This window comes from Solanum lycopersicum, chromosome 12 (assembly GCF_036512215.1).
Source record: "Solanum lycopersicum chromosome 12, SLM_r2.1".
Taxonomy (NCBI): domain Eukaryota; kingdom Viridiplantae; phylum Streptophyta; class Magnoliopsida; order Solanales; family Solanaceae; genus Solanum; species Solanum lycopersicum.
In genome coordinates, this window is record NC_090811.1 from 47,514,667 (window position 1) to 47,542,065 (window position 27,399).

Below are 27,399 nucleotides of genomic sequence, written 5' to 3' on the forward strand. Positions count from 1 at the left end.
GGCCAAAAATGGCAACCCACGTCTTAACAATTCAGAGTAATACTAAAAAACATAAAGGACTAATATGTCATTGTCTATCTATGAAGCCTCTAATACTGAGATGGATGTTGGGACAAACCCCACAACATTCTAAGAAAACTGAAATATACTGAAAGCAATAGAAGGGAGTCCTCCAGAAAAAAAAGAGGTTAACCAACTATTTTTGAGTTTTTCAGTAGATCAACTATGCGCTGGAATGTCGATCCTAGTTACTTGAGTTTGCATCATAATACGATGTAGGCAAACTGGCATCAGTACATTGAATGTACGAGTATGCAAGTTGGAATGCTAAACAACATAGGCTAGAAAGAGTTTGAAGGAACTGAAGAACTTACCTAACTCAACTTAACATAACTGACTCATTTCAATGTAAAACAATTTAAAACCAAGTCAATATAAATAACAGTTGTATAAAACATATTGCAAACTCTGTATGTATGCAAAGATACAATAACTTTGACTTTGAGATGTGTGTAAAAATACAAATGAGCTAACATATATAATATACAATAACTTCTGTGAAAGTTTCTCTAACCGACAAACATCACTTAAGAGCTACAGTGATGATACAATGATTTACCTCACACTACCAGCGCATCCTATACCAAGAAAAAGGTATAAGACCTAAACTGCCTAATGGATCCACTAGTCTATTTTGAAAAGGAATCATCTAAAAAGCATGATTCTTTTCTACCCATGTTGCTTCATGGTTTATGGGGGTTGTGAGTTGTCTGAACTCTCTCCCAATTCGGTTCTCAATACTACTCCAAAAATATACCCACTCTTATTTTTAAAAGATAAACATACTTCTTCTGTAATTAGAGATTAATTCTCAAAACGTAGCTCCAAGTTTATCTTGGAAATCTCAGTATCCTGCTTGCTTCGTTTAGAAAACTATTACTCTTTTCTGAAAACTAGCCTAAAGGCTCTTGGAAATCTTAGTTTCCCTTCTTGTTTAAATGTGATAACATTTATTTTACACCTATTTGGAAATACATAGTCCCCATATACTCCTTTGAATAAATTACTTCAACTTTACTCTTTACTGAATTTACTCTTAAGTCTTAAAATAAAGTTAAAGCATTTGTAAAAAGACTCTTGAAAACTTTGATGAACTTTACTTGAATTGACTCTCAACTTTGTTCTTGTCTCTTATTTGAATTTGATTCTTACTCGATCCTTGAATTTTATTATGGATTTAAGGAGTATGATTTGTGTTTGGAAGAAACTCTTGATGTTTAGGAATGATTTAAGAAACCTAAACTAAAGAAAATGTATGAAATCACCATCGTGGAGCAAGTTCGCGATGCAGAGATTCTCCGAGAAGATATTGGCCAAATTAAATTTTTAGATAGAGGAGACTGCGTTTTGTCCGAAATGCAAAATGACTTTTTATTCACAGAGAGAACAAGTCCATGATGCAGACTTATTTGACATTACAAGTATGATTTCATCAATCTTCGTTTTTCAACCCTAAATTCTGCCCAAATTCGAATATCTTCTCAAAAATAATTTTAGATATCGATACCCTGCATTAATACTCATGAACCTAACTGAAAGCAACACTAAAACTCCACAATTAAGGTCTCAAAACTCCAACATTCAACTTAATTCAAGAACACACTTAAATTCAAGAATAGAAATCATGAACATCAACTTTCAGCCCTTTTTAAAACTAATTTCACTGAATTAAACACATTTGGCGCGTGGGTGAACGAACCCAATTGCAATGAGAGACTCACATACCTGGTAGGGATCACCCCTGACGAAATCCACAAGTTATTCTAGATGAACTCGATGATCTTGACTCAATTTCCCTTTCTTCTCCTCTTGCGTTCTTTCTCCAAAACCCTAACATTTCTCCAAAAGCGTAAAAACTTACCAAGTTTAGTTTAGACCCTTAATAATATTGCCAAAAATGAATTTAATTAATTGGGTAAGGAAAGGATCAAATTACCTTTTAGTTTCCCGATTGAACATTTCCTTAATCCAACATCCCAACTTTCAAAGGGCATAACTCACTCATCCGAATTCAAAATTTTACAAACTCGGCAGTGTTGGAAAGATTGTTACAAAGGATTTCCAACCATATCTGGAACTACACCTAGCTCATCTTGATCTAGGACTTATGGATACTTGGAGTTGACCCAAAACTCACTTTTTCCTAACTTGAGAAAAATCCCAGATTTTAATTCTTTCCAAAACAAACAATTTTAACTTCTAAGCTTTTTCCTAGCTATTTCAATTTGCGAGATGTTCACAGTTCCCTTAGGATGTGTATATATTACCACCAGTTGAAAAATGTTACCATCAAGAACAAGTATCCTCTTCCAAGGATTGATGATTTATCCTATCAACTTCATTGTGCCACCTGTTTTTCTAAGATAGATCTTAGATCTGGCTCCCATCAATAAAGAGTATGGGAATGTGATATTGTAAAGACAACTTTCAGAATCCAGTATGGTCATTATGAGTTTTTTTATCATATTATTTGGGTTGACTAATGCACAACAACATTCATGGACTTTATAAATAGAATATTCAAGCCTTACTTATATATTTGTTATCATTTTCATTGATGACATTCTAATCTATTCTAGAAATGAAGAAGATCATGCTAACCATATCAAAATAGTTCTTTAGCCTTTGAAAGATAAGGAGTTATATGCTAACTTCACTGAACGTGAGTTTTGTTTTGAATCTGTGGCATTATTGGGCCACATAGTGTCCGTTGATGGAATTAGAGTTGATACCCAAAAGATAGAGGCAGTGTAGAGTTGGCCTAGACCCACATGTTCGATTGATATTAGGATTTTTTTGGGCTTGGATGACTGCTATAGAAGGTTCAAAGAGGGTTTATCATCTATTTCATCCTTTTTGATCAAGTTAAATGGGAAGACAATTATGTTTCAATAGTTTGAAGCTTGTGAGAAAAGCTTTCAGGAATTGAAAAATAGGTTGACTAGTGCCCTAGCTTTGACCTTACCATAATATACTCAAGTTTTGTGATGTATTGTGATGCATTTACAGTTGGCTTGGGTTGTGTATTAATGCAGAATAGATCCACATCTCTTTGAACCCAGAGAAATTCCATATTTAGGTACTAATACCTTTCTTGGTATTTATTGAATGTTGTTTTGCATTTGCTTGTGGGTATTTGAATTGAATGTTGCATGTTACACCCTTAGCCTAGTAAGAGTAATCTCATTTGAGGACAAATGTTCCCAAGGGGATGATATTGTAACATCTCGCAATTTGAAATAACTAAGAAGAAGCTAAAAACTAAAAATAGTTATTTTTGGAAGTAATAAAAAAATCTAGAAATTTGTTTAAGTTAGAAAAAGTTGAGGTTTTAGTCAACTTCAAACGACTATAACTTCTAGCTCAGGATGCGTTAGAAGCACATAAAATATGGTTGGAAAGATCTTGGAATGACATTTCTAATGCCGCCAAGTTTGCACAATTTTGAGTTTTTATGAGTGAGTTATGCTTTTTGGAAGTTGGGTTGTTGGAATAAGGAAAGTCCAATCCAGATTTTGAATGGGTAGTTTGGTCTTTTCCTTACCCTATTAATTTATTTCATTTTTGGTAATTAAGTTAGAGGTTTAAGATGAATTAGATTAGCTTACACTTTTACCAAAAGAGTTAGGTTTATAAGAGAAGAGAAAAGAAAAGGAGAAAAAAGGAGAAATGAGAAGGGCGTACAAAGATTTGTCAAGATCGTTGAAGTTCAACTTGAGGATTTCGTAGACGGTGATCCCTAAAGAGGTATGTGAGATTTCCATAACGTTTTTCTTGATCACCCATGTGCCAAGTGTGTTTGATTCAGCGTGAATTAGTTCTAAAAAGATTGGAATTTGAATGTTCTTGTTGGTTTTTCTTGAATTGCTTTCGTTCTTGAACATCAGTTGAGATTTAATAGTTTCTTGATATAAAAGTGTTTCTTATTAATTTAATTGGGTTAAATCCTTATGTATATGATGTGGGTACATGAATCTAAAGTGAATTTGAGAAAAATAATCGAATTAAAATGATTTAAGGTCAGAAAAAAAAGAAAAGAAATTCGTCAGGCATACCTGGGGAAGGTCAGGCGCGGCGCGCCCATCATTGCCAGAGATTCTGGGGAAGTGCGCTTGCAGTGCGCCCAAATGGGTCCTCTGAATTTTGTCGCTAGCACGCTGCGCCCCCAATGTGCCTAGATCGGAATTTTTCACCCAGTTTTCGTCATTAAGAGTGTTTAAGACTTTCTAAAGTGTATTAATACTTCCTAATGATTCTAACTACTCTAAACGACTTCTAAAAATATAGAATTCATCCAGAAACATGAATTTTAACCTTGCATCCATAACTTCAAATTCAAGGAAAGTCAAGAACCAAGTCTAGGAAGTTCACAGAGTCTTTTCAAGAAGTCTTTTGCAAATGCATTTAACTTTGTTTTAAGACTTATAGTTAAAGATCTATAAAGCGTAAAAGAGTCCAGGTTTGAAGTTAAGTTATTGAAAGTAGTATATGGGGACTAAGTATTCCAAAAGGGTTTAAAATGTTTTCACGTTTGAACAAGAAAGGAAAATTTGATTTCAAAAAGAGCTTTTGAGCTAGTTTTTAGTAAAGAGGAAACTTTGATTTCCAAAAGATCCTTTGAGCTAGTTTTCAATAAAAAGTAAATGTTTTCACAATTAACCAAGAGAGGAAACTAAGATTTTCAAGATAGCCTTTGATCTAAGTTTTGAGCAATTATCTCAAACTACAAAAAGAAGTTATGTTTTTTAAACATAAAGAACTAGTATATTTTGGGAGTAGTATTGAGCACCGTATTGGAGAAGAGCACGAGTTCGGATAACCCACGTCTCCATAAACCATGTATCCACCATGGGTAGAAAAGGTTCATACTTTTTATATGAACCCTTTTCACAATAGACTAGTGGATCCACTTAGAAGTTTAAGTTCTATACTAGTGGAAAGGTATAGGATGGCCCTGGCAGCGTAAGGAAAAATATTGTATCATCATTGTAGCTCTTAAATAATGGTTGTCGATTAGAGAAACTCCCACAACAGTAATTGCATGATTTTTCAAGGGGTTCTACTTAGTATGAATGAAGATATGAGACTTCACTCATGTATTACACAATTAGACTTTGAGAAAGAACATGGTATGTCTTTGATGATATTATAATTATGAGCTGACATCATGTTCAAACAGTTTTCTTTTTTCTTTTTATTGCACTTGTTTTAAACTGCTTTATAATGAAATGAGATCAGTTAAGTATTTATGAGATGAGAAGATCCAAGGTAAGTATTTCTTTCGGAATTTCTTTGAATCCTATGTGTTTTAGCATTCCAACTCTCATACTCGTATATTTAATCTACTGATGTCAGTTGTCCTGTATAGTCTCGTGATGGAGACACAGGTAACTAGGATCGATATTCCAGCGCACAGTTGATCCAATGAGCAGTTCAAAGTCAATCGATGAGCTTACTTACATTCTTGAGGATCTATTTTCATTGATTTCTAGTTAGTTCATTAGGGTGTTGTGGGGATTGTACCAACATCCATCTCAGTTGTTTTAGAGGCTTCATAGACATTCAGATGTTAGTCCTTTGTGTTTTTTCATTACCATTTCTTATTGTTAAGACTTAGGTTTCCACTTTTGGACAAGTTGTTAAACATTCTTAGTTATTTTATTATTTAGTTTAGTTAAGTTCATTGATCATTATAGATAATGAATATTGTCTTCCACTGAGTTAAGTAAGCCAGGACAAGGGTCCGCTCGAGGTCAACAATGGTCTTCGAGTGCCAGTACCGCCTAGGTGACCAGCATGTGGGGTTTGTAAGACTGGAAATAAAACACCCACATTGAAGTGGTGGCGTCTCCTACACTCTAATCTGGGGAAGACTTACCTTGTTCCTCCACTTTAATTCTATCCGGTTAGAAATCCTAAAATTCCAAGGTCGAGTCAGTTGTGAAGCCTAGTCTAGAGTTGTGTGATCTACCATGTCTGAGTGGCTATTTAAAGGGGATTTGCCTGAGGGCAAGGATCCAAAGTACAATATTTTAGATACAACAAAAGAATTATGGTCGTACAAAGTTTGTCCACCCTTAGAGGATATGTTCAACCAACTTTGTTGTAACAAGAGTTGAGATCGTTGGAACAGGTCCCTCATAGTGCTCCACGTGTGTTCGACCAAACCCTCAAGTCATTCGATTTTCACAATGAAAAAGAATAATCTTCTTTGGTGTGGCGTAGAACAGGGGTTCGAGGTGCTAACACCTCGATAATGGTTGTCCTAGATTCAAAAGCAGTTGACGATGTCATTGAGACTAAACTCAAAAATGAGTCCACTGAGTCTAAATGATAAAGAAGAATAAAGGTTAAGGGAAAGATGGTAGAGTCTCACACCAAAAGATATAAGAAAAGATATTCTATTAGAGGAAAGGTTTAAAAGGTGATAGGAAGTGTCATAGACGCAAACAAAACCCAAACAGAAAAAATAGGAAAAGAATAAGGGAGGGTCATGTGTCTAAGGAACCTACCTCAACACCTCTACCTATAGGGTCGAGTGAGACAAAATCTGATGATATTACTACAATTTTGGATAAAAGAAAGAAGGAAACAGAGTTTGAATTGGTTAAATATAAAGGGGGTCATAAGTCAGTAAAGAAATCACAAGTGAAGAAGGAGATTAAAAGAGGGCTTGTAACAAAACCAATTAAGGGACCTAGTGCCCCTGTTCAGAATCTAGTGGAGGAGAAGGTGTTAACTAGGGAAGAGCGCATTGTAGAAATGGAGAAACAAAAGGTTAAATGGCAGAGTTTTCAATTTTGAAAATCTTACAAAATTTGGTATGACTACTCTTTTTGACTCTGTTTTTCTGCAAAGTTGGGAACACTTGTTTGAACTCTCAACACCTTACTTGAATGAACTAGAGGTGCATGAATTCAACTACTAGATGGAGCTTCTAAGTGATGGGGGTTAGGACAACTATTAAAAAGTTCAAAATTTCTTTGAATGAAGAAATTTTAGGCACTATTATGGGTGTACCTGCAGACGGGATCCGATCAATTGAAGGCTGAAAACTCTCAAGTGAGTTTGCTCAATAGGCCACAAAGTGAGGGAACATCAAACAAGCAGGCCTGCCTAAGAAATTTCTCAAAAGAGAATACCAGTTATTGTTTGAGTTCATCAATAAGGTTTTGATACCAATGAATTAAAAGACAATTGTAGCATCTGCTATTGATTTGTTTCTTATGGATAATAGGATGATTTTGAGACCATCAATCTTCCTGCAATAATGCTCGAACACATGCATAGGGTGATAACTTAGAAGTCTTCCAAACATGAATTTCCTTATGGATATCTGTTGAACCATGTGTTCAAACATTTTGAAGTGCTTCCTGATCAATGAGTACCTGGTACCATCAAGCAAATGTTCTCTGTTATCACTCTCTTGGAGTGCAAATGTGTTGAGGGAAAAACTAAAGGCAAGTCTCATGTTCAAATCTTCTAGAGTAGATTGCCTCTCTAAAACTAGAGTTAATTGACCTTAGAGTAATCCTAAATGATAAGAAGGTTGAGATTGCACAACTTAAGGCTCAATTACAGAGGTCTATCTCTAAGGGACCTGGTACCAATTTTGTGGATACAAAGGAGCAACTGCTGAAGACAAATGCCTCACTCAATGAGGACGTTCAAGCTCTCAACAAGCAAATAATTCAAGCTCATGTTGATGCAAATAAGCAGGTGACTTTGCTGATGAGATCCCTCACTATCTTCCCTCTCCGTCCTAAATGTGTGTAGTCTCCCTTTTCTTTGATATTTTGTCCAACTCTAGTGATACAGTGTACTGTTTTGACTGACTTCTGTGGTCAACTCTGTAATCTGATGAATTGTTTATTGTAACTTATCCTACATATGTTTACTGGTACTACTTTTCAATGATATCAAAAGGGGGAACTTGATTATTATCTTACTGTGAAATTAGGAAATTTAGTTTAAAAAAGAAGAGGTGGTATAGATGGATACCAGTGAAAATGTGAACTAATGGAATACTATCGATAGGGGGAACTAATGCATGTTGAATGAATGTTAAACTCATGTGTGGCAGTGTAAATTTTGTTTTTCATCATAAAAAAGGGGGGGATAATAAGTCTTACTATTCTTAGATGTTATGATGATTTTATCACAAATATAGGAATCCGTTTCTTTACAGAGTATGCTTGTCCAGGTCTGTGTGCTATACAACTGGAAAGCTATTGCGTCAGAGATTGGTGAGGTTGTCAGTGTATCATGCCAATCAGAATGGACGAGGTTATTTTGCCCAACGGTCAATAATACTTTATGGTTGATATTGTCAACATGACAAACAATAAATTATTCATTCATCCAAAGAGAGATATTCAAGCTTCAACAAAAACAACAAGGGACCTCATAGACAAACTAATTGCTTCCTGAATCAGTTGTTATTTAATTTCTTGTATTTGTGCTTACATAGTAGGATTCATTTCGCTTTTATTAGAAACGTTTTAAAACTTTGGTGAATCACTATAAGAACTTAGTTGAGGGGCAACTTTGTGTCTTACGTTAAAGTTCATATTAATCAGTTGAGTGTGTATGGTGGGTAATGCAGGCATTGATTTGGCTTATTGAGTGATAGTGTATTTCTCAGAATATATATTAGGAGGTTAATCTCATGTGTGTTGTAAACTTTGTTTTACTTTTGCTTGTGAAGATTAGTAAAATTAGTTTGAAAATCCTGTGAGACAGGTCGTGGTTTTACTCCCTTGAGCAATGAGTTTTTCATGTAAAGTTGTATGTGCTATATTTATTTTTAGTATTTTCTTCTGTTCATCTTAATTGTGTTAAGGGCTTGGTCCTATGACAACTAGTGGATGCATACATTCCAACAATTTATAGTGTCAGTGCTATCATGTTCCTTGTAATATATTGTATCTTTCTGAGCTCGATTGATCTTTAATGTCTACTGAGTACTCTATATATGTTTTGATACTCATATTATATTTCTACATCTTTTTCTAATGTAATACCTAGTGCAAACAATCCCGACTAATCTTAGATTGTTCGAGGTCGTTATTGTTTGGATCATGATGAGCTCTTGGCATCCAGAGACTTGTTTCTCCTTCTTTTTGTGTTGTCAATGTATTCTTGCATTTTGTTAGACATAGCTATTAGACGCTCTTGCACCATTGACATTAGATCTGGTGTTCAATTTTTGTGTATTCGTCTTTTTGATCATTTTCATATCCTTATTGTATATTTTGTATCGTTTTGTACATATTTATGTCATGGGTCCTTTCTTGTCTTATTATTGCTTCCTCATCAATTATTTCTAGTTTTGCTTATCTCGTGTTAATTAAATTTTGTCATTACTCTTAGGGGCTTATGATAATATCATCATGACCTGATTTCAGATAGTAAAATATGGTCAAATTTTTTTCAATGACAAATCAAATCAAATCACCGTTCAAGTTCTTGTTTTATTTGATTTAGATCATCAATATGATGCTATTTTATCAATTTTTCTTATACACCCTATTTGCATGTATGGATTTTAATGGTTTTATTTTTTATTAAACTTATATGTTTCTCAACATATCTTTCTCCGACAATTTTAATGTAGTCTATATATTATATTTATACATCTTTTATGTTATAAATTATGATTTTTCCTCAAATATAAAATTGTATAGTATTATAGAATATTTTGAAAAAGTATACAACACTAAATTAATACTTGATATATTAATAATCTTTTTAAGATAATATTTTCCTTCGATTTCGACTTGCGCCAATAAAAAAACCCACTCATTTTGATAAGATAATATATTTTTAGAAAACTTCTATATAAGTATAAGATCCTATTAATATTATAAATCGGAAAAGGGCCTAAAATATTCTTAAAGTATCGAAATGGTACAAAATTACCCTCTATCCACCTATTGGCGCAAAAATACCCTTCTCATTCACCTATTGGCTCCAAAATACCCTTCGCATCCACCTTTAGGTTCAAAATTAACCACTTATTTAATGTTTTTAAATTTAAACTATTTAAATATTCTTTAATACACAACGCTCAACTATTTGTTATAATTTTACTTACTAATTTAATTTATTAATCAATTACTACCCACCCAATTAATAACCCGCTCCATTACTAATGCACAACAAGAAAACTACTACACATGAGTGTTTATAAAAATTTGAGGCAAAAATGTCTATAGAAGTACATTATCATACATTCAAGTCCGTAATCAAAATTATAATACAAGTGTCTAAATAAAATTACCGATAAACTTAAAAGTTTGACTATATTCATCTTAATTATTCATTCGCCTCAATTATGTGATGTTACTTAATAGAAAACTTTCTTAAAAAAGAATAAATTAAAGTTTAATATTTAAAACAAATAATAAATATTTATAAAATTATATTCAAAAGTTCATGAATTAATTTGAGAGGTACAACTGCTTTACATTTAATTATAAATTTTGAATTTAAGCTTGAAACAAAATCCTATTGAAAGTGTCCTAAATAAGCGGTTTGGGGCTTCAATTCGGACTCAATAATTTTGATTGTCATTTTCAGAAATCGGTAATTTCGTCGTGATTTAGTAGTGTTTAGGGTGATTTTGATATTGAACATGTTTTGTTAATTGGGTGGGGCTTAATTAGTAATGGGTGGGTAATGGGTAGGTTTATAAATAATATTAATAAATTAAATTATATCCAATAGTTGAGCGCCAAGTATTTTAAAAAGAGAAAAAAGACAGATATACCCCCGAGCTATTGTAAATGGTATGCAAATACCCTTCGTCATACTTTTCGGACATTGGTGCCCCTGTCGTCATATGTGCCCCCGTCATCATACTTTGGGGACATTGGTGCCCCTGCCCCCTTCGTTAGAGTGAAGGGCATATATGTTCTAATTTATGGACGATAGGGACACCAATGTTCCAAAAGAATGACGGAGGGTATATGCATACCATTTACGGTAGTTCAGGGCTATATTTGTCCTTTTTCCTTTTAAAAAATATTTAAATAGTTTAAATTTGAAACCATTATATAAGTGATCAATTTTGAACCAAAAGGTGGATGACAAGGATATTTTGGAGCTAATAGGTGGGTGAAAAGGGTATTTTGGAGCCAATAGGTGGATGGAGGATAGTTTTGTACCACTTACAATACTTCGAGGGCATTTTAGGCCCTTTTTCGATTATAATTTAATGATTATTTAAAAGTATAAATATATTGAAGATAATTTAGAGAAATATGATTCTATTTTGCTTTATTTTTTGTTATGAATTTAAATTTGGTTGAAGCTCATCTCTAACTTTTCTTATTGCGTTCAAAAGGTCCGGTGTTGCCACAACTTCAAATCTTTTTGAGTGCATGTAGATATGTTTTGTACTCAGATGATGCTTTACATATTTGATTTGTCATTATTGATTTTGTGACACCTTTTAAATGAGAAGTCACTTTTGGATATGGTTTCAAGAAATTCCTTATATTGTTTATCTAGCTTATCCTCTCACCATTATACATTGTATATATTTAGTAAAGATACAATGACCAATATTTTATTATTAAGAAACAATGAACATATGTATGATGAATTTATTTTTATAATAAATCATTGAATTCTTGAGTTCATTTACAATGAATCATTTTTAAAAAAAATTACAATAAATCAGACGTATACATTGTACTTTATGCATAACGAATTTGTTTTTTAATATAAATATAATATATAATTTAGTAAGATATAGTAATTTTGATGTATTCTTCGTACTTTAAGTATATTTTTTTTGGAAAATTACTTGGATGGATACCTTTTAACAAATAATTACTGATTTGAACATTTTATTTTGTTATCATTTTTAGTAATACAATATATATTAAAAGTGAATTATGTATGCAATATATATGTATTATAATTGGTTTTTAAAAATATATTATGCTTGTTTTTGAGAAATCGGCACATTGTATTATAAGTGTATTAAAATATGTAATAAATGTATTATTCATCAATGAAACTTGTATATGTAAATAATAAATTGTTCTTTGTACTATGTATTAAAATTGTATTAAGGGCCCGTTTGGATGAGCTTAATAAAAGCAGCTTTAAAAAAGTACTTTTGAAAGTGCTGAAACTTATTTTTAAAATAAGCAGTTATGCGTTTGGATAAAAGTGCTGAAGTTGTTATGCCAAACGTGAAAAGGTAAAAATAGAAGAAAGAGATGTTAGGATTATATGGGTAATTTGGAGATTGTATAAAAATATTAAGGGAAAAAACATAAAAATATGGTCAACTTAAAACAGCTTATAAGCTAAAAAAAAAAAAACACCCCTACCCCAACTTTTAACTTTTGGCTTAAAATAAGTTTTTTTTAACTTAAAATAAGCTATTTTGAGTATTGCTAAACAGTTAAGTAAGTTAAAAACCAGCTTTTAAGTCAGTTTGACAAGCTTTTAAGCTGAGCCAAACAGGCTCTAAAAGTAATTAAGTGGAAAAAAATATTATTATTATAAATGATGAATATTTAGTGAGGTTTTATTAATTTTTTTTTTTGTTTTGGGATTTTCAAGTGACAGGCATTTATTACTAAATGCCCCTTTGAAATCTTAAAATCTGTGTGAGAGAACGAACGCACTTCACCGGAGTTGGAACTAAGGTAAGCTTAAACTACAATTCTTCGACTAAGCTCCGAACATGTAAGTCGGAGAAACCCCAATTACCTGCTTATTGATTTCCTTTTATTTCTTTCGCTATAATTTCGATCTTTAATTTGCATTTTTTTTGAGGGGTTGTAGGGTTATTAAACCCTTTAATTTTTCATTAATGGAGTTTTTTGTAAGTATGATGAAGTAATTAACTTGGAGGTGTTTACATTGTTACTGATGAAATGAAACTTTTTTTGATCAATAAGATAGTATGTTTGTAATTTCTGGACTAGCAGATGTTATAAAGTGCCTCTTAATCTTAGGATTGATTAAAAATTCCTAAAACGTTTATCAGCCGTCAGCAGTTTTACGAGCCTCTGTTCGGGGTAAATACTTACCCGCACAATGTGTTCACACCAATCCAATTCACTTGTCATGGTTAAGTTCTTGCTCTGTTCGGAATTAGTGATCCTGAATCCAGGTCGAATAACACAGTTAATGGCATTTTAAGCAGGAGTAATGTGTCCTTGTTAACTCTGTGCTGGTTTCTGTAGCAATCGAATGCTTAATGCTTTGTAGAGTTCAGGTTTACATTGCAACTTATATTAGTATATATAGTTCCTTTCAAGAACTTGAGAACTTTGTCACCAACTCTCCTTGGGAATGGAGAAAATTAGTACTAAATGGAAATGTTATCCCTTCAATCAAATAAGGATAAACACAAGTAAACTTTTAGATAAAAGACATCTATTAGTGTTTTCATGTGTGCAGATTTAATAAGGAAACAAAACTTTTCCATCTTACTTTTAAAAGCTTGTTCCAATCGATTGAAAATTTGGAACTGGTGGCTTATTTTGTCAGACAGGAAACTGTAGATTTATTTACCGGCTCAGGATAGTAAGAGCAGTTCGTCCCAGTAATACTGTTTTTGTGGATTAATGGTATTGCTTGGCTGAGCATTTCCTGGTGGTTGAATCGTATCTGAAATGTTTACTTGCTGACACGGTTATCTTCGAGGTATGTTTACATTCTTAATTGAAGGGTGAAACAGGCACAATGTATTTTGTTTGTGCTGTAGGAATTAACTTGCTCATACTGCACATTTCTGTGATGACCTGGATTTGTATTGAGTAGATAGTGATATGCAATCTCATTTTTATTTTTTAGGCATATCTTAAAGTGTCACCATGCCTCGTAAGGTAAATTATGGGGTTGATTATGAGGAAGACTTTTATGACTATGAAGATTACAATTATGACTATGACGATGGACATGAATATGCAGAGACAAATGGTGAGTGTCCCTCCAGCCCTTCTCAGTGCTTCATATTTAAAGATGTACTCTGTTCAGAGAATGTTAAATCATATATTAAGATTACCACTTCATGATAATTCTGAGGTACTTTTCCCCATAGTCATCTTTTATTTAGAACTATTGTAGTTTTTCTCCAAATGCAAGCAAGCTACGCATTGTGTTTGTCTATTGAACTGCAATGCGACTTGCTATAGTTGTGTCCATTTTGCTTTGAATATCTGGACATCCAGCATTATCAGAATTTGTTTTGAATCTGTACGATTAGAATAGTTTTCTATTCTGCTTTCGTTGTTTGGTTGTTGAATATGGTCTTGTAATATGTTGGTGGAAAATATTGAGTTACTATACATACTGGACTACTAACAGGGATTCATGAAAGGATAAATGCTTCTTCAGTTACCAAAACTGTTTAAGGGCTATTGAATATCAAAAGCTTAATCACTTACACTATGTTTGGATCATTGTTATCCATTGTATTGTATTGTATAGTTACTATACCTACAATGTTTGTTTCAATTGTTACTTAAAATGTATTGTATTATATTGTTAAATTTGGTTGTTACGTAACAATGAAAACCCCTATTTTATGGAACAACCAATTTGGTGTGTTCTCATTGTTACTTAATTACTTTTTCCAATTATATATTTACATAATAGTTGAAAATACGTTTTTACCCTTTATCTTAATTATTTAAATCTAGTCAAACCTCCTACCCTAGAATAATTAGGATATTTTAGTAAATTTATTAATTACAATACAATACGATACGATCAAACCAAACAATTAGAAATGTTATTAAACAACAACAAACAATACAGTCTAGCCAAACATTGTATCTACCATACAATAGAGTACAATACAATACAATACAATACATTATGAAACAATGATCCAAACTAAGTGTTAGATGACTCTTAAAAGGTTCTGCCAGCTTCAACTTTAGATGACACCATTTTCTGTTTTGAAATGTTTCAAATTGCTCGACACTTCCACAAGTAAATGTATCTTATACAACTTTCACCTCTTTCAAGGATTCTGAACAATCAAAACTTAAAACCTGATAGTAATCAGATTTAAAGAACCGACAAAATAGAACAATGCAAGTAGATTTGCTGAAAATTTTTTGTGCAAGTATCTTAAATACAACTATACTGATAAAGTCAAGTTGTCCGTATGGAGAGGACAAGACTCCTGAAAATAGTAGTTTGATTCTTAATTACATAATACTATAACTAATTCTGATTACATATATATAGTGAACATAAAAGGATAAGACTGACACTAAACTATAAACTAGGAATAATAACTGCTAGAAACTGCTGTAGTAGTTGTTTGTCGAAACCTTGACTCTTTATTCTTTTGTCGATATTTTCTTCTAAAGTACGTCTTGAAAAGCGGGTTGGTATCAGTGCATCTTCCTTGAAAAGATGCCTTGTCCTCGAGGCAGAACAGAGGAAATTGAACAACAAGCAACTCATAGTCTTCCCGACTAGCCTCTTCTATAGGCCGCCGCCGCCAATGAATAAGTAATTCCAGATTTGGCACTCCTGACTCTTTCACCCAACGATACGATAAAACTTTTTAAGGTTCAACCATAAATTTCAATTCACCCGATAGTGGTACGGGTGGAGGGGAAGCAATATCAGAACAACCACGAGCAGGATGAAGCAACGAGACATGAAAAATAGGCTGTATGTTAGATGTTTAGGAAGCTGCAATTCATAAGAAACAGGACCAACTCAATGAACAATTTTGTATGGTCCAAAATATCGAAGTGAAAACTTCTCATTAAGACGTTTGACTAAACTCTTCTGCCAATAAGGTCGCAAACGAAGGAAAACAACATCACCCACATTAAAAGACAAGTCACGCCGCTTGGAATCAACTTGAGACTTCATTCTGGATTGAGCCTTCTTGAGATTGGCACGTAGTACTGCTAACATTTGATCTCGTTCCACGAGCTGCTGTTCAAGTTCAACAATTTTAGTTTCTCCATGAACAAAGGGATATTAGAGTAGTGGTTCTCTCCCATACACAATCTAGAAAGGAGTCATATTGGCTGAAGAATGGTATTAACTGTTGAAAGAATATTCAGCCCAAGGTAGATATTGGAGCCATGATTTGAGCTTGTCATGAGCAAAACAACGTAAGTTTCAAGGCATCAATTGACCACCTCCATTTGACCGTTAGATTGGGGATGACAGGAAGTACCCTATGGAGACGAGTGCAACTAAGGCAAAAAAGTTCCTGCTGTGAAGACAATATTACGATCTGAAAGAATGGTGCGCGGTAAGCCATGCAACCTGACAGTTTTCTTACTAAAAACCCCAACCACCTTTTAGCAGTAAGGGATGAGATAAAGCAAGAAAATGGTTGTATTTGCTAAACCTGTCAACCACCACAAGAACAGTATCAAAGCCATTAGAAGGAGGAAACCCGACAATGAAATCAAGGGAGATATCCTCCCAAACTCTGTCAGGAATGGGCAAAGGTTGTAAGAGACCAGCTGGAGCTAATGGTTCATATTTATGTTACTGGCATGTCAAACGATTCTTGACAAAGGACTTAACATCATGCTTCAAACAAGGCCAGAAAAAAATTTGCAGATACCCTTTTGAAAGTTTTCAAGTAACCTCCGTGCCCTCCTGTTGGAGAATCATGTGACTGCTAAAATTTTGGCTTTGAGTTCAGGATAATCAGGAATAACCAACTGAGATTTGTAGTAACAGTGGTTAGCAAGCAACGAGATATCAGGATGAAACGACGGATCAGAAGAGAGTTGATCTCGAATCTGCTTAGTATATGGATCAGCTTCAATTGCTTCTGCCAAATCACTGAAATATAATGTAATAGGCATCACCAAAAAAAAATCAGCATGTTGAGGGCGACGAAATAGGGCATCAACTCCTTTATTTTCACTTCCTAACTTATAGACAATAGTGAAATCAAAAGGCAATAACTTAAACAACAAACGTTGTTGTTCAGCAGTAGTCACCCGTTGATGCAAGAAATACTTTTGGCTATAATGGTCAGTAGTGCCGACCTAAAAGATAATGCTTCCATTTTTGCAATGCAAGGACCAAAGCCAGCAATTCATTATCATAAGTAGATTTTTTTGATGAAGGATCATAAGAAGATTTTTGGATGGTGCATTCGTAAGTTCAAAAGGCATTACAAGGAACTCATAATGGCCTGAATGAGTGCGAAGGGCAGTTTTATAGACATCATCAGGTTGGACACGAATTTGATGGTATTCGAAACGAAGATTGATTTTAGAAAAAATTGTGGCCTCATGTAACTCATCTAACAATTCATTGATATTTGGAATTGGATATTTGTCCGGGACAGTGATTTTGTTTAGGCTAAGGTAATCCACTCAAAACCTCCAAGAGTTATTTTTTTTAAACTAGTAGAACCGGACTAGCAAAGGGACTTGAACTAGGACAAACCACGAATGAAACCAGATTCTAATAAAGCTGCAACTTGGTTCTCAATTTCAGCTTTTTGACCATGTGGGTAACGATAAGGTTGATGTTTGGAGGTTTAGAATTTTGGTAACGGAGGAATAACATGAGAATGTGCTCTAAATGGTGGAAGAGATGTTGGTTCAGAAAACACAAACTGGAATTCATGTAAAAGGATTTGGATTGCATTACCTGAAACTTTTGATACCATGTTAAAAGGTTGGAGAGAAGTTGTGGCTGAATCTGTCGATCTCACACCTTGCAATTTGTAACGCTTCCCTTGCCTATTGAAAATTATGAACATATCCTTCCAATTAGCTTGAATTGTATTGAGAGAAGCTAACCATTTGATACCAAAAACCAAATCAGCCCCTCAACTTGCAACTAGTCTGGGCCTTCAATGTTGCAACATATGTAACCAGAAGTAAAGAACCGACAAAATAGAACAAAGCAAGTAGATTTACTGAAAATAGTTTGTGCAAGTATCTTAAACACAACTATACTGATAAAGTTGTCCGTATGGAGAGGACAAGACTCCAGAAAATAGTAGTTTTGATTCTTATTTACATAATACTAATAACTAATCCTGATTACATATCTATAGAGGACATAAAAGGATAAGACTGACACTAAACTATAAACTAGGAATAATAACTGCTAGACAACTGTTGTAGCAGACTCTTTATTCTTTTGTTGATATTTTCTTCTAAAGTACGTCTTGAGAGGTGGATTGGTATCAAAACCCCAATATGATGTTTCTATTGTCAGATTAACTTCTTAACTACTAATAGACTGCATCTCCAAATATTTTATATAAATAAATTCTACTCATGGATTTGTACCAAGTCATATTGTGACATAAATGAGTGCAAAGGGAACATTTGTTTACTTGTTGAAAATTTCCATTTGTTTTTTTGCAAACTTTTCATGCTTATAGTTACTTTACCAGAACTATTGGTCTTAGCAGTAGTTTATGTCCCTTACATACTAAAAGCTTAATTTTAATAGGAAGGGTCCTAGAAACAAATACAAAGCAGGAATTGGTCAAGGTTGACATCTGGCGTTGTTCCATTTGCACATTTGATAACAGAGCTAGTATGAATGTATGTGATGTATGTGGAAATCCGAAACAAGAACTAGTTAAGGCTGGGGTGTGGTGTTGTCCTATTTGCACATTTGATAATGAAGATACCACAAATTTATGTGATATGTGTGGCGTCCTGCGTAATCCATTGATCAAAGGCGGCGGTGGCAAAGCTAGCGCAGGTTAGCAACTGGCTATATGTCTCCTACAGATTTCACATTGATTCACAAACAATTTTCTTTTGGGGGTTGGAAAGAACTGTTTCTGACTTTCTGTAGATAATGTTTTTGTTGCATTTTGTTTCTCCTTGCATATTTTCCTCCCCTCAATAGATAGTAATAAATAATGTGGTGGTAAATTTGGTTGTGGGAGTTCTCCTTTTTGTTCTGGTTACTCGATTTTAAGACGTCATCAATGGTCCTTATGCAAATATCTTGTATCATCTATTGACATGGTACTTATATTTTCCCAATTTAGGTAGTTCTTAGTGAATTTCCCTTGCTTCTCCAGAGAGTAAATTATTTCCTTCAATTGGTAGCATATGCATAGTTTCTATGGTGTCTATAAAGTCCAAGTTTGTACTTGCATCATGTCGCATTGGAAATCAAAATGCTGTTCACTTTGAAGCACAGAACTATAAGAAAAAAAAAGAGGACCGTTAACTTCGACGAGCTTTGATATATTTGTGGTACACAAAGTCAAGAGGTAGGGTGGTTTAGTTATTACATTTTGGATGCATGGGGAACTATTGGTAGTGATCAGACAAATTAATTTTTAATAGCTGACCTTTATCAAGAAGGACAGTATTAGCCCAATTTTCCAATGTCAGGGGTGGCCTCAACAATTAATGGGGAGCAATGTTAGACCATCTTACATGATTCAATCACAATTTGGTCTTTTTTCCGTGCCAATTTAAAAAGCTTTCTTTTGTGTGGAAGTACAAAGTCTTAAGGATGAATCTTGAGTTAGAAATGATAGGTTAATTTGCATGTTAGTCCTAGAAAAGAAGTCATTAAACTTATCTCCACTTCAGCATGAAACTTCTACTAGTTGGGAAATATGATTCTTAAAGTGTGCTTGTTGATTGTTTTAATCAATTAACACAACTTTAGGAGATCTTATTTTCCTTTTCCTAGCGTAATCATTTTATTTTTTGTTCGGACAATAGTAATGTGGTAATCCTGTATTTCAGGAAACTACTAAGTTTTAAAAAAAATAATCTTCTATTACCGGGGACCTTCAAAAGTAGTAACAGAAAAAGTAATTCTTAAAGAGATCTTGAAAAATCTACAAGCTGTTCTGTTTCCTCTAAACCTGTTTCTTTACACCAAAAACAAATAGATACAATACAATCCACTTAAACTTTTGAATGGAATTGGAAATATCTTTATAATTTCTTCTATTCCTCTCTCTCCAAACTCTCTACCATATGCAGTGTGGGGTTATTCTCCACCATGCCTTCTGGTCCTCCTCTTCAAATGCAACAACTCAACAAATCTGCAGTATGCTGAGGCATAATAATTCGTGAATGGATAATGACACAAATATATGGATAAAAGATTTGGTGTTTATCTAGAATTCAATGGAATAATCCATTAAACTAGTTGTCCCTACACTTATGCACAACATGAGCTAACTAGAAGGGAAAAATAGGCATTTGTTTGAAATGACAAGATCTTTTATGTTTACCATGAATCTACCAAAGGACGAGCTACTGGGGATGTCATTCTAGTTGTTGTCAATCTTATCAATAGAAATGCCACTTTAAATTTCAATTTATAGAGTCCGGTGAGAATAAATATATTGTTCCTCTAAAGTTGTTTGGGTGTGTATTTTGTTCACACTAGGAATTTTGGCAAACCTGGTCCCAAAGCCTTTAAGTGTGTCTTTTATAGGTGTTCTCCAACACAGAATTGGAATATATGCTCCCTAGGGATTTATTTCAGCATGAATCCTCTTTGAGAGTTGGATTCCTATTTCAATATTACACCATCACTTCTTCAAGAGAAGAGCAATAAGGAGGAAGAGAGATGATTCTTCTCGATTCCACTGTTGAAACCACTACCACAGGGTAAGTGAAGTTGGAGAAAGAATTAGGGAGATATTGTTGGGCGTTTGGAGCTCATTCACATTGCCGGTCCCAAGCCCAGATAAAGGAGAAGGGATACTGAGGGTCAATTGAAAACCACCTCTACTTCATAAAGGTGGAGAGAAGATGCGTATGGTTTACCCTCCCAGACTTATTTTTGGGATTAATTTGTTGTTGTTATTGTTGGGGGTTTGGATAGGCCTAATTTGATAACTTACTTAATGAGAAATAGAGTAGCAAAGTGGCTCATGCAATCTACCGAAGCTGAATTTTTTTATCACGATCCAAAAATCAAAAAGACGTGACGACACCCACACCTTATCCTATTGGTGAACGCTTATCCAATTCTAGTCCATTTTTAACATTTTAGCGAAAATATAAAGGTAAAAAGACAAAATAAGTCATAACTGATCTCTTAATCATAAAGTGCGAAAAGTAACAAAATATAACCCAAAACCTAGTGTTGTAGATACAAGAGCCTCTAAAAAGTATACAAGTCTTAAAATAACAAAGTACTGTTGGTGTTGTTGTCACTACCAGAAACTTGAGTCAGATAGCTCCTACTATAAGCCACGAGTAGGTAAGTCAACCCTAATCTGGAACAACAAAGTGTGTACAAGGAAGAAACAATACCGACAAGCATAAGAATAGCAATTCAACAGATACAATGGGAGAAAAGAACCGAAGAAGAGAAAACAAGTGACTAACAAATGTAGAGGCTAGCCGCCCAGGCCTTCGCGAACGTGGTAGCTTGCCCATGATCGCACAAGGCAACTCACCAGGCCTCCGCTAATGCGGCTTAGGCCTCACTAATGGGAGATCAATACCATTGGTGATTGTGAACGCGACTAGGAGCCCACAATCGTGAAGAGGAAAATTAGGCTGCACCAGCTTGATGCACATCAGCTGGTTTTGCCCAACTTGAAAATCCCCAATAGGGTTCTCGAGATTCTTTTGAACCCCATGCACACAAAGGATATATGTTACCCCGCCAACTTCGGCATTCCGGACTCAACGGAGGTGTTGGAATTTCAACCGAGATCGTTTCTGACAAAAAGTGGATCCCACACCGAACCCCGTTTAAAGCCAAATTACACAAGGGGGCTCAGGATGAGCCCAAAAGCCTCGGGATCCACACCAAAGATCCTTCTAAACCAAATCATTCCGAAGCTAACGGAACTGTCAGATTGCATTCTAAGGCCGTCTTTCTGAACTTTTGACCGAAGTCGACCGTTTAAGTTTCAAAACCTCCAAAATACAGAAACTTGCACAAAATTTTAAAGAACGACCAAGTGACCGCACTATCAGTCCTAACAGGTCATAAATGTTTTTGGATTGCTATAGGAATTCTCTAAACGACGAAAGGAAGTCAATAACACAAAAAGAAATGACCAGGATGGTCATTACAATATCCACTACCAAAAAGGAAGGCAAGAACACAGAAATGCCTTTTGTCTTTTAATTTTCTCACTCAGATGAAATTATGTTGGTTCACTTGGTTCATTTCCTTTCCTTGTCTCCCTTTCCAGTTTAACATTATTTAATCCTTCAAAATTTTCCTCCTTTGTCCTGATTTTCTTGGATAGCTCTTCATGAAGTCCCTATTCCATATTCATAATGAAGTAGAAACTACACAGATTATTCAGTGGCCATATTATGTATCTTCGTGACTTTGTCCTAATTTTTTATTAGAATCTTTAGGGGGTGCTTTCTAGGACCATGTTCATTGGCTGTAATTTCGTTATTTGGGGGCATTAACTATATACCTGTTCAATGACACCTCCCTGCAAACTTTTCTTCATTTTTTTTAGTATTTTTTTATTGGTGAAACTATTTACCTGTTTAGTGGAACCTTCCTGCTGACTTTTCTTCCCTTTTTGTCATTGAGAATGTAGAGTAGATTGAAACTGAAATTTTTATGCACTGACTTTTGGCAATTTCCCTCCCTAATTCATATGCAGAAAGATGCCACCTTTTATAGTACCTCTCCAATAATACCAACAAAAAATACGTAGTCTTAATTCCTAATATTTTATATCCTGTTCTCTATTTTGAGAGCTTGACATCTTTCGTGTACATTACTGTTCCTTTTGCAGCAACTAGCGACAAAGTCGAACAGTCAAATGTTAGTAAAAAGGAAATAGCTGGCGAAGTTAAAAAAGAATTGGTTTCTGAAGAGCCTACTAGCTCTTCTGCATCAACAGCGAAGGTTAGACGTGATAATATGAAGGATAGAGGTTCTTCTATAAAATCTAGAGGATATCATGGCGTCATGAGCAATGTGGGCAATATGTCTGTATCATCAAATCCTCGCAATGCGGAGAGTAGAATTGCACCTTCAAGATCACAGACTAAACCTCAGAAAATTGTATGCACTGATCAATTAGAAGACAAACTGAACCAGCTAAATCTTGCAATCGTGAGTCAAAACATTTATGTGATTCAAGATGTCAAACATTTAGAATGTCTAATCCGCTGATCTTACTCCAAAAGTTTCACAATGTAGGTTGGCCATGTTGATTCTGGGAAGTCAACACTGTCAGGAAGACTACTACACCTTTTGGGGCAGATATCTCAGAAGGAAATGCACAAATATGAAAAAGAGGCCAAGCAGCAAGTAATCTTTCTGTTCGCTTTTTATCCATTTTGTTAGGACATTGTCAAATCTTGATTAGCTGATTGATACATATCCTATCTATAATCAGGGAAAAGGGTCCTTTGCTTATGCTTGGGCTTTGGATGAGAGTGCTGAGGAAAGAGAGAGAGGAATAACTATGACAGTGGCTGTTGCCTACTTTAACACAAAAAGTTACCGCGTTGTACTGCTTGATTCCCCAGGCCATAGAGACTTTGTCCCAAATATGATATCAGGTGCAACACAAGCGGATGCTGCCATTCTTGTAGTTGATGCTTCAATAGGTGCATTTGAAGCTGGCATTGATGTTAGTGGAGGTCAGACAAGGGAGCATGCACAACTTATCAAAAGCTTTGGGGTGGATCAGATAATAATTGCTATTAACAAAATGGATGTAGTGGGATACTCCAAAGAACGGTTTGATACAATTAAGAATCAACTAGGAACATTTCTCCGGGCTTGTAAGTTTAAAGATTCATTAGTATTGTGGATTCCCCTGAGCGCCATGGAAAACCAAAATTTGGTGACAAGTCCTTCTGATGCAAGATTGTTGTCCTGGTTAGTTTACTGGCAACTGCTAGCGTTACTTGGAAGCATAGTGTGACTCACTGTCTTCAACTTTATCACGTTTGTCGTTTAGAAGAAAATGCTTTCATAGAAGTTTTATGATTGCCTGAGGCAGAACAGTAGAACAGTAGGTTACTTAAAAAAGATATAAGTTAAACTGAATGCAATTGGAAATGAAACATTTAAAGTCTTCTCAAGATTGACAAACCAAATTTGCGAGCTAGTAGATAAAATGATGATTGTGCTGTTGAGTCAAAATTTCTGTGGTAATTTAGTGTCATGCACAAATAGCTCGCGAAGCCCCCATTGTCTTTTGTAGATAATACTGAAGGTTTATTTCAGGTTTCAAGGTCCATGCCTTTTAGACGCCATAGACTCTCTCCAACCTCCCCAGAGAGATTACTCGAAGCCTATATTAATGCCGATATGTGATCTCGTTAAATTACCCTCACAAGGACAGGTGTCAGTATGTGGGAAGTTGGAGACAGGAGCTCTTCAAACTGGAGATAAGGTACTCAATTACCCGCTAATGCAAGAGAGATCCTTCTCCTTTTTTTTTGACCCTCAACATTTAAATTCTTCAAGTATCATATCTAGAACAAGATACTTCTTTATGATATACATGTTTTTAGAGGGCTTGAACTTTTAGAGTAATAACTGTACAGGGAGTTATACCGGTGCCTATAGATCATGTCATCAGTCTGACCATCACCCAGATTTACCTGCCAAAATACCGTGCTGTCATTAGGAGGGGCTGAATGAGGCATTAAGCAACTAAACTTGTATCCTAATTTTCTATCAAGTTGCTACTACATTTTTTTCTCCGAGTGTAACTTTTTTCGTACTGTATATGCTAAAGTATTTTGAATTTTATTTGGGGTGTGTTTGTTTTGAGGGGATGGGAGTTCAAGACAGTTGTTGTTTGAGCTAGGCTTTGCATGGATTGAAACCTGAGGTGGTTTTGATTACTTCAATGTTTTATGTCTTTCTTTCATGTCTTGGAAGGAACATCTGCACATTGACAATAATGAGATAGGTACACGGTGAAACACAAAGACACTTCTTTTTCTCCCTGTTGTGTAAGATACCGTGACTTAGAGTATAAGGGCTCAAGTTAACAGAGTGATAGATATAAAGTGGACTAAGATTACTAACAGATACTTGTGCAGTCATCTTGTTAGGGATTTGTTGGGACATGCTGTTAGGTTATTACTGCAATTGTGATCATAATGCTTGTACAGTGCAGTCATCTAGTGGACAGTAATTATTTAACATTATCAATAAATGCGCCATTGGTGATATTTTTGTTATGTGGATTATTTTTTTTTATTCTACAAGATTTGACCTTGTAACAAGAATGGAAATTCGTTGACTTTTTTTGGAAGGATAATAGTCTTTCCTAACGCTAAATTCTTAACATGGCCAGGTTCTAGTTATTCCATCAAGAGAAATGGCAACTGTGCGTTCTTTGGAACATAATTCTCAGGTTTGTAACAGTGCAAAAGCTGGAGATAATGTCACTGTTAATCTACAAGGTATAGATGTGAATCGTGTAATGGCAGGGGATGTGCTGTGCCACCCTGAATATCCTATTGCTGTTACAAATCATTTGGAACTGAAGATTCTTCTCCTGGATATTGCTGTTCCAATTTTAATTGGGTCTCAGGTAGCAGCTCTTGTCATTTTACATCAAAATTGAGAGTTGCATGACATCTGTTTCTAGCTAATAACTCAAGAGCTCTGAATATTTGAAAATGTGCAGTTGGAATTTCATGTACACCATGTTAAGGAGGCTGCAAGAGTTGTGAGGATTTTGTCCTTGCTTGATCCAAAGACTGGAAAGGAGACCAAGAAATCACCTAGATGTCTTCTAGCAAAGCAGAATGCTATAATTGAGGTTTCTCTCAAGAGCAACTATATGTCTATTGATATGCTTATATTTTATCGTTTTAGTAAATATATATTAAAAAAATGTCTTTGGTGGGAATGGGTGCAGGGAAGATGCTAGCTATAAAAGAGATCTCAACTTTAATTTGTTTGTCATGGATCAGGTAGTTTTGCAAGGGATAATTTGTGTTGAAGAGCATTCTAAATGTAAGGGTCTTGGAAGGGTGTCCCTCAGAGCATCAGGAAGAACCATCGCTCTTGGTCTTGTGACTAGAGTTCTAGAGAAGAAGGAATAGAGAAATTACCACTGCTGGAATGAGGTTTGACATATCCAGAATCAGCTGGTAGAGATATACATCAGCGAGGACCTTTAGCTTGAAACAATGACCTCACTCGCGGTTGAGTGGCATCCTTTTCTTTATCTTCTTCTTTCTCCTCTCATGCCTGTCCTGATCTCCCCTAGAGATCCACAATTTTTGTAGTTGCGATGAATGTTATTAATGATTCTACAGTGTCATTAGCTCTAGACATGGGTTTCTTCCCTTCATTTTTGTGGTGGATCCTTTCTGTACTTGTACATTGGAGGAATCTGATATATATTTAGGGACCCCTCTTTGAGCGACATATTCACAACTTTATGTTTGTCTTAACATGGATCCTCCTTCGTTGTAATATCTATGCTCATAGAATGTTATGTGGATCAGTGAGGTCATCATGATATAACGCTATGTGATCCATCCTGACCATCATCGTATCTATAATCACAAAATACTATGCACATAGTTGAAATCACCGTGATATCTATAATCACGAAATACTATGCACATTGTTAAAATCACGTTATATCTAAAATCACAAAAATATATAAAAGGTTAACAAGGTCATCGTGATAATTGTACACTCTCTAATCTACAAGCCTAGAGTACTATACTTGACTAGAACAAGCCTTGGCTGTTACTTGATTGCAGGAATTTACAATGAGTTAGAGGATCGAAGTACTGTTACAGGAGTTTCTTGAGAATACCAAAAGAAGAAGAAGAATAGAAAGAGAGAGTCTAGAAAGAGGAAGAGAAATATGTATATTCCATATCATGAGTGTAACTGATGATTACGGTGTATTATTTATAAAGACTTGACTGACTTATTTCATTTGGCAAATTCAGTTACAACTAAAACGTAACTACCACTACATTGATTATGATAGCTAAACAGTGTTTAAATAACTCTGTCAACTAACTTTTGAATTTCCTCTGTAACAGTACTCCCCCCCCCCCCCCAATACAAAAGATCCTTGTCCTCAAGGATCAAAGAATGGAAACCTCGTCTTCAAGATGGTAGTAAATCCCCAAGTGGCTACATCAGCGGGAAGACCAACCCATTTAACCAATACCTAAACAACTTTGTTGCCCTTCTTGACCATTCGTTGGTGTAAAACAGACTTTGGAGTAGGGCAATTTGGATTGGCTAAGTCAACAGTCGGTGAATAAGAAACGTTGGAAGGAAATTCATAACACTTATTTAACAATGAGACATGTACAGTTGGGTGAATCTTGACAGAATTAGGCAACAAATCAGGTAAGCCACGGGGCCAACCTTCTTAGTGATCTGAAAGGGACTATAGTATTTAGCAACAAGCTTATG

The 27,399-nt window shown here is 34.9% G+C and overlaps 1 protein-coding gene across 4 annotated transcripts; it reads left to right on the forward strand.

The window, feature by feature from the left end:
* The first annotated feature begins 12,594 nt into the window (after nucleotides 1–12,594).
* On the forward strand, nucleotides 12,595–26,382 carry LOC101256564 (uncharacterized). 4 transcript variants are annotated; one of them, XM_004252183.4, is made up of 11 exons: nucleotides 12,595–12,728; nucleotides 13,579–13,734; nucleotides 13,885–14,010; nucleotides 18,505–18,762; nucleotides 22,766–23,088; nucleotides 23,176–23,286; nucleotides 23,375–23,862; nucleotides 24,214–24,382; nucleotides 25,298–25,537; nucleotides 25,634–25,768; nucleotides 25,923–26,382. In XM_004252183.4, exons 3-11 carry the CDS (start codon nucleotides 13,905–13,907, stop codon nucleotides 26,052–26,054), a joined length of 1,962 nt encoding a protein of 653 aa, XP_004252231.1. In that variant the 5' UTR covers nucleotides 12,595–12,728; nucleotides 13,579–13,734; nucleotides 13,885–13,904; the 3' UTR covers nucleotides 26,055–26,382. The 4 variants fall into 4 exon arrangements, with proteins under 4 accessions (XP_004252231.1, XP_004252232.1, XP_069148503.1 ...); XM_026028557.2 differs by having other exon boundaries at nucleotides 12,692–12,768; XM_004252184.4 differs by lacking the exon at nucleotides 18,505–18,762.
* Nucleotides 26,383–27,399: the final 1,017 nt, after the last annotated feature.

Excerpts from the sequence above, each read along its gene's own strand:
- LOC101256564 (XM_004252183.4), top strand. The coding sequence starts at position 13,905 with ATGCCTCGTAAGGTAAATTATGGGGTTGATTATGAGGAAGACTTTTAT. Across the intron at positions 14,011-18,504 it reads TGAATATGCAGAGACAAATG|GAAGGGTCCTAGAAACAAAT; the intron begins GTGAGTGTCCCT and ends TAATTTTAATAG. Across the intron at positions 18,763-22,765 it reads CGGTGGCAAAGCTAGCGCAG|CAACTAGCGACAAAGTCGAA; the intron begins GTTAGCAACTGG and ends TTCCTTTTGCAG.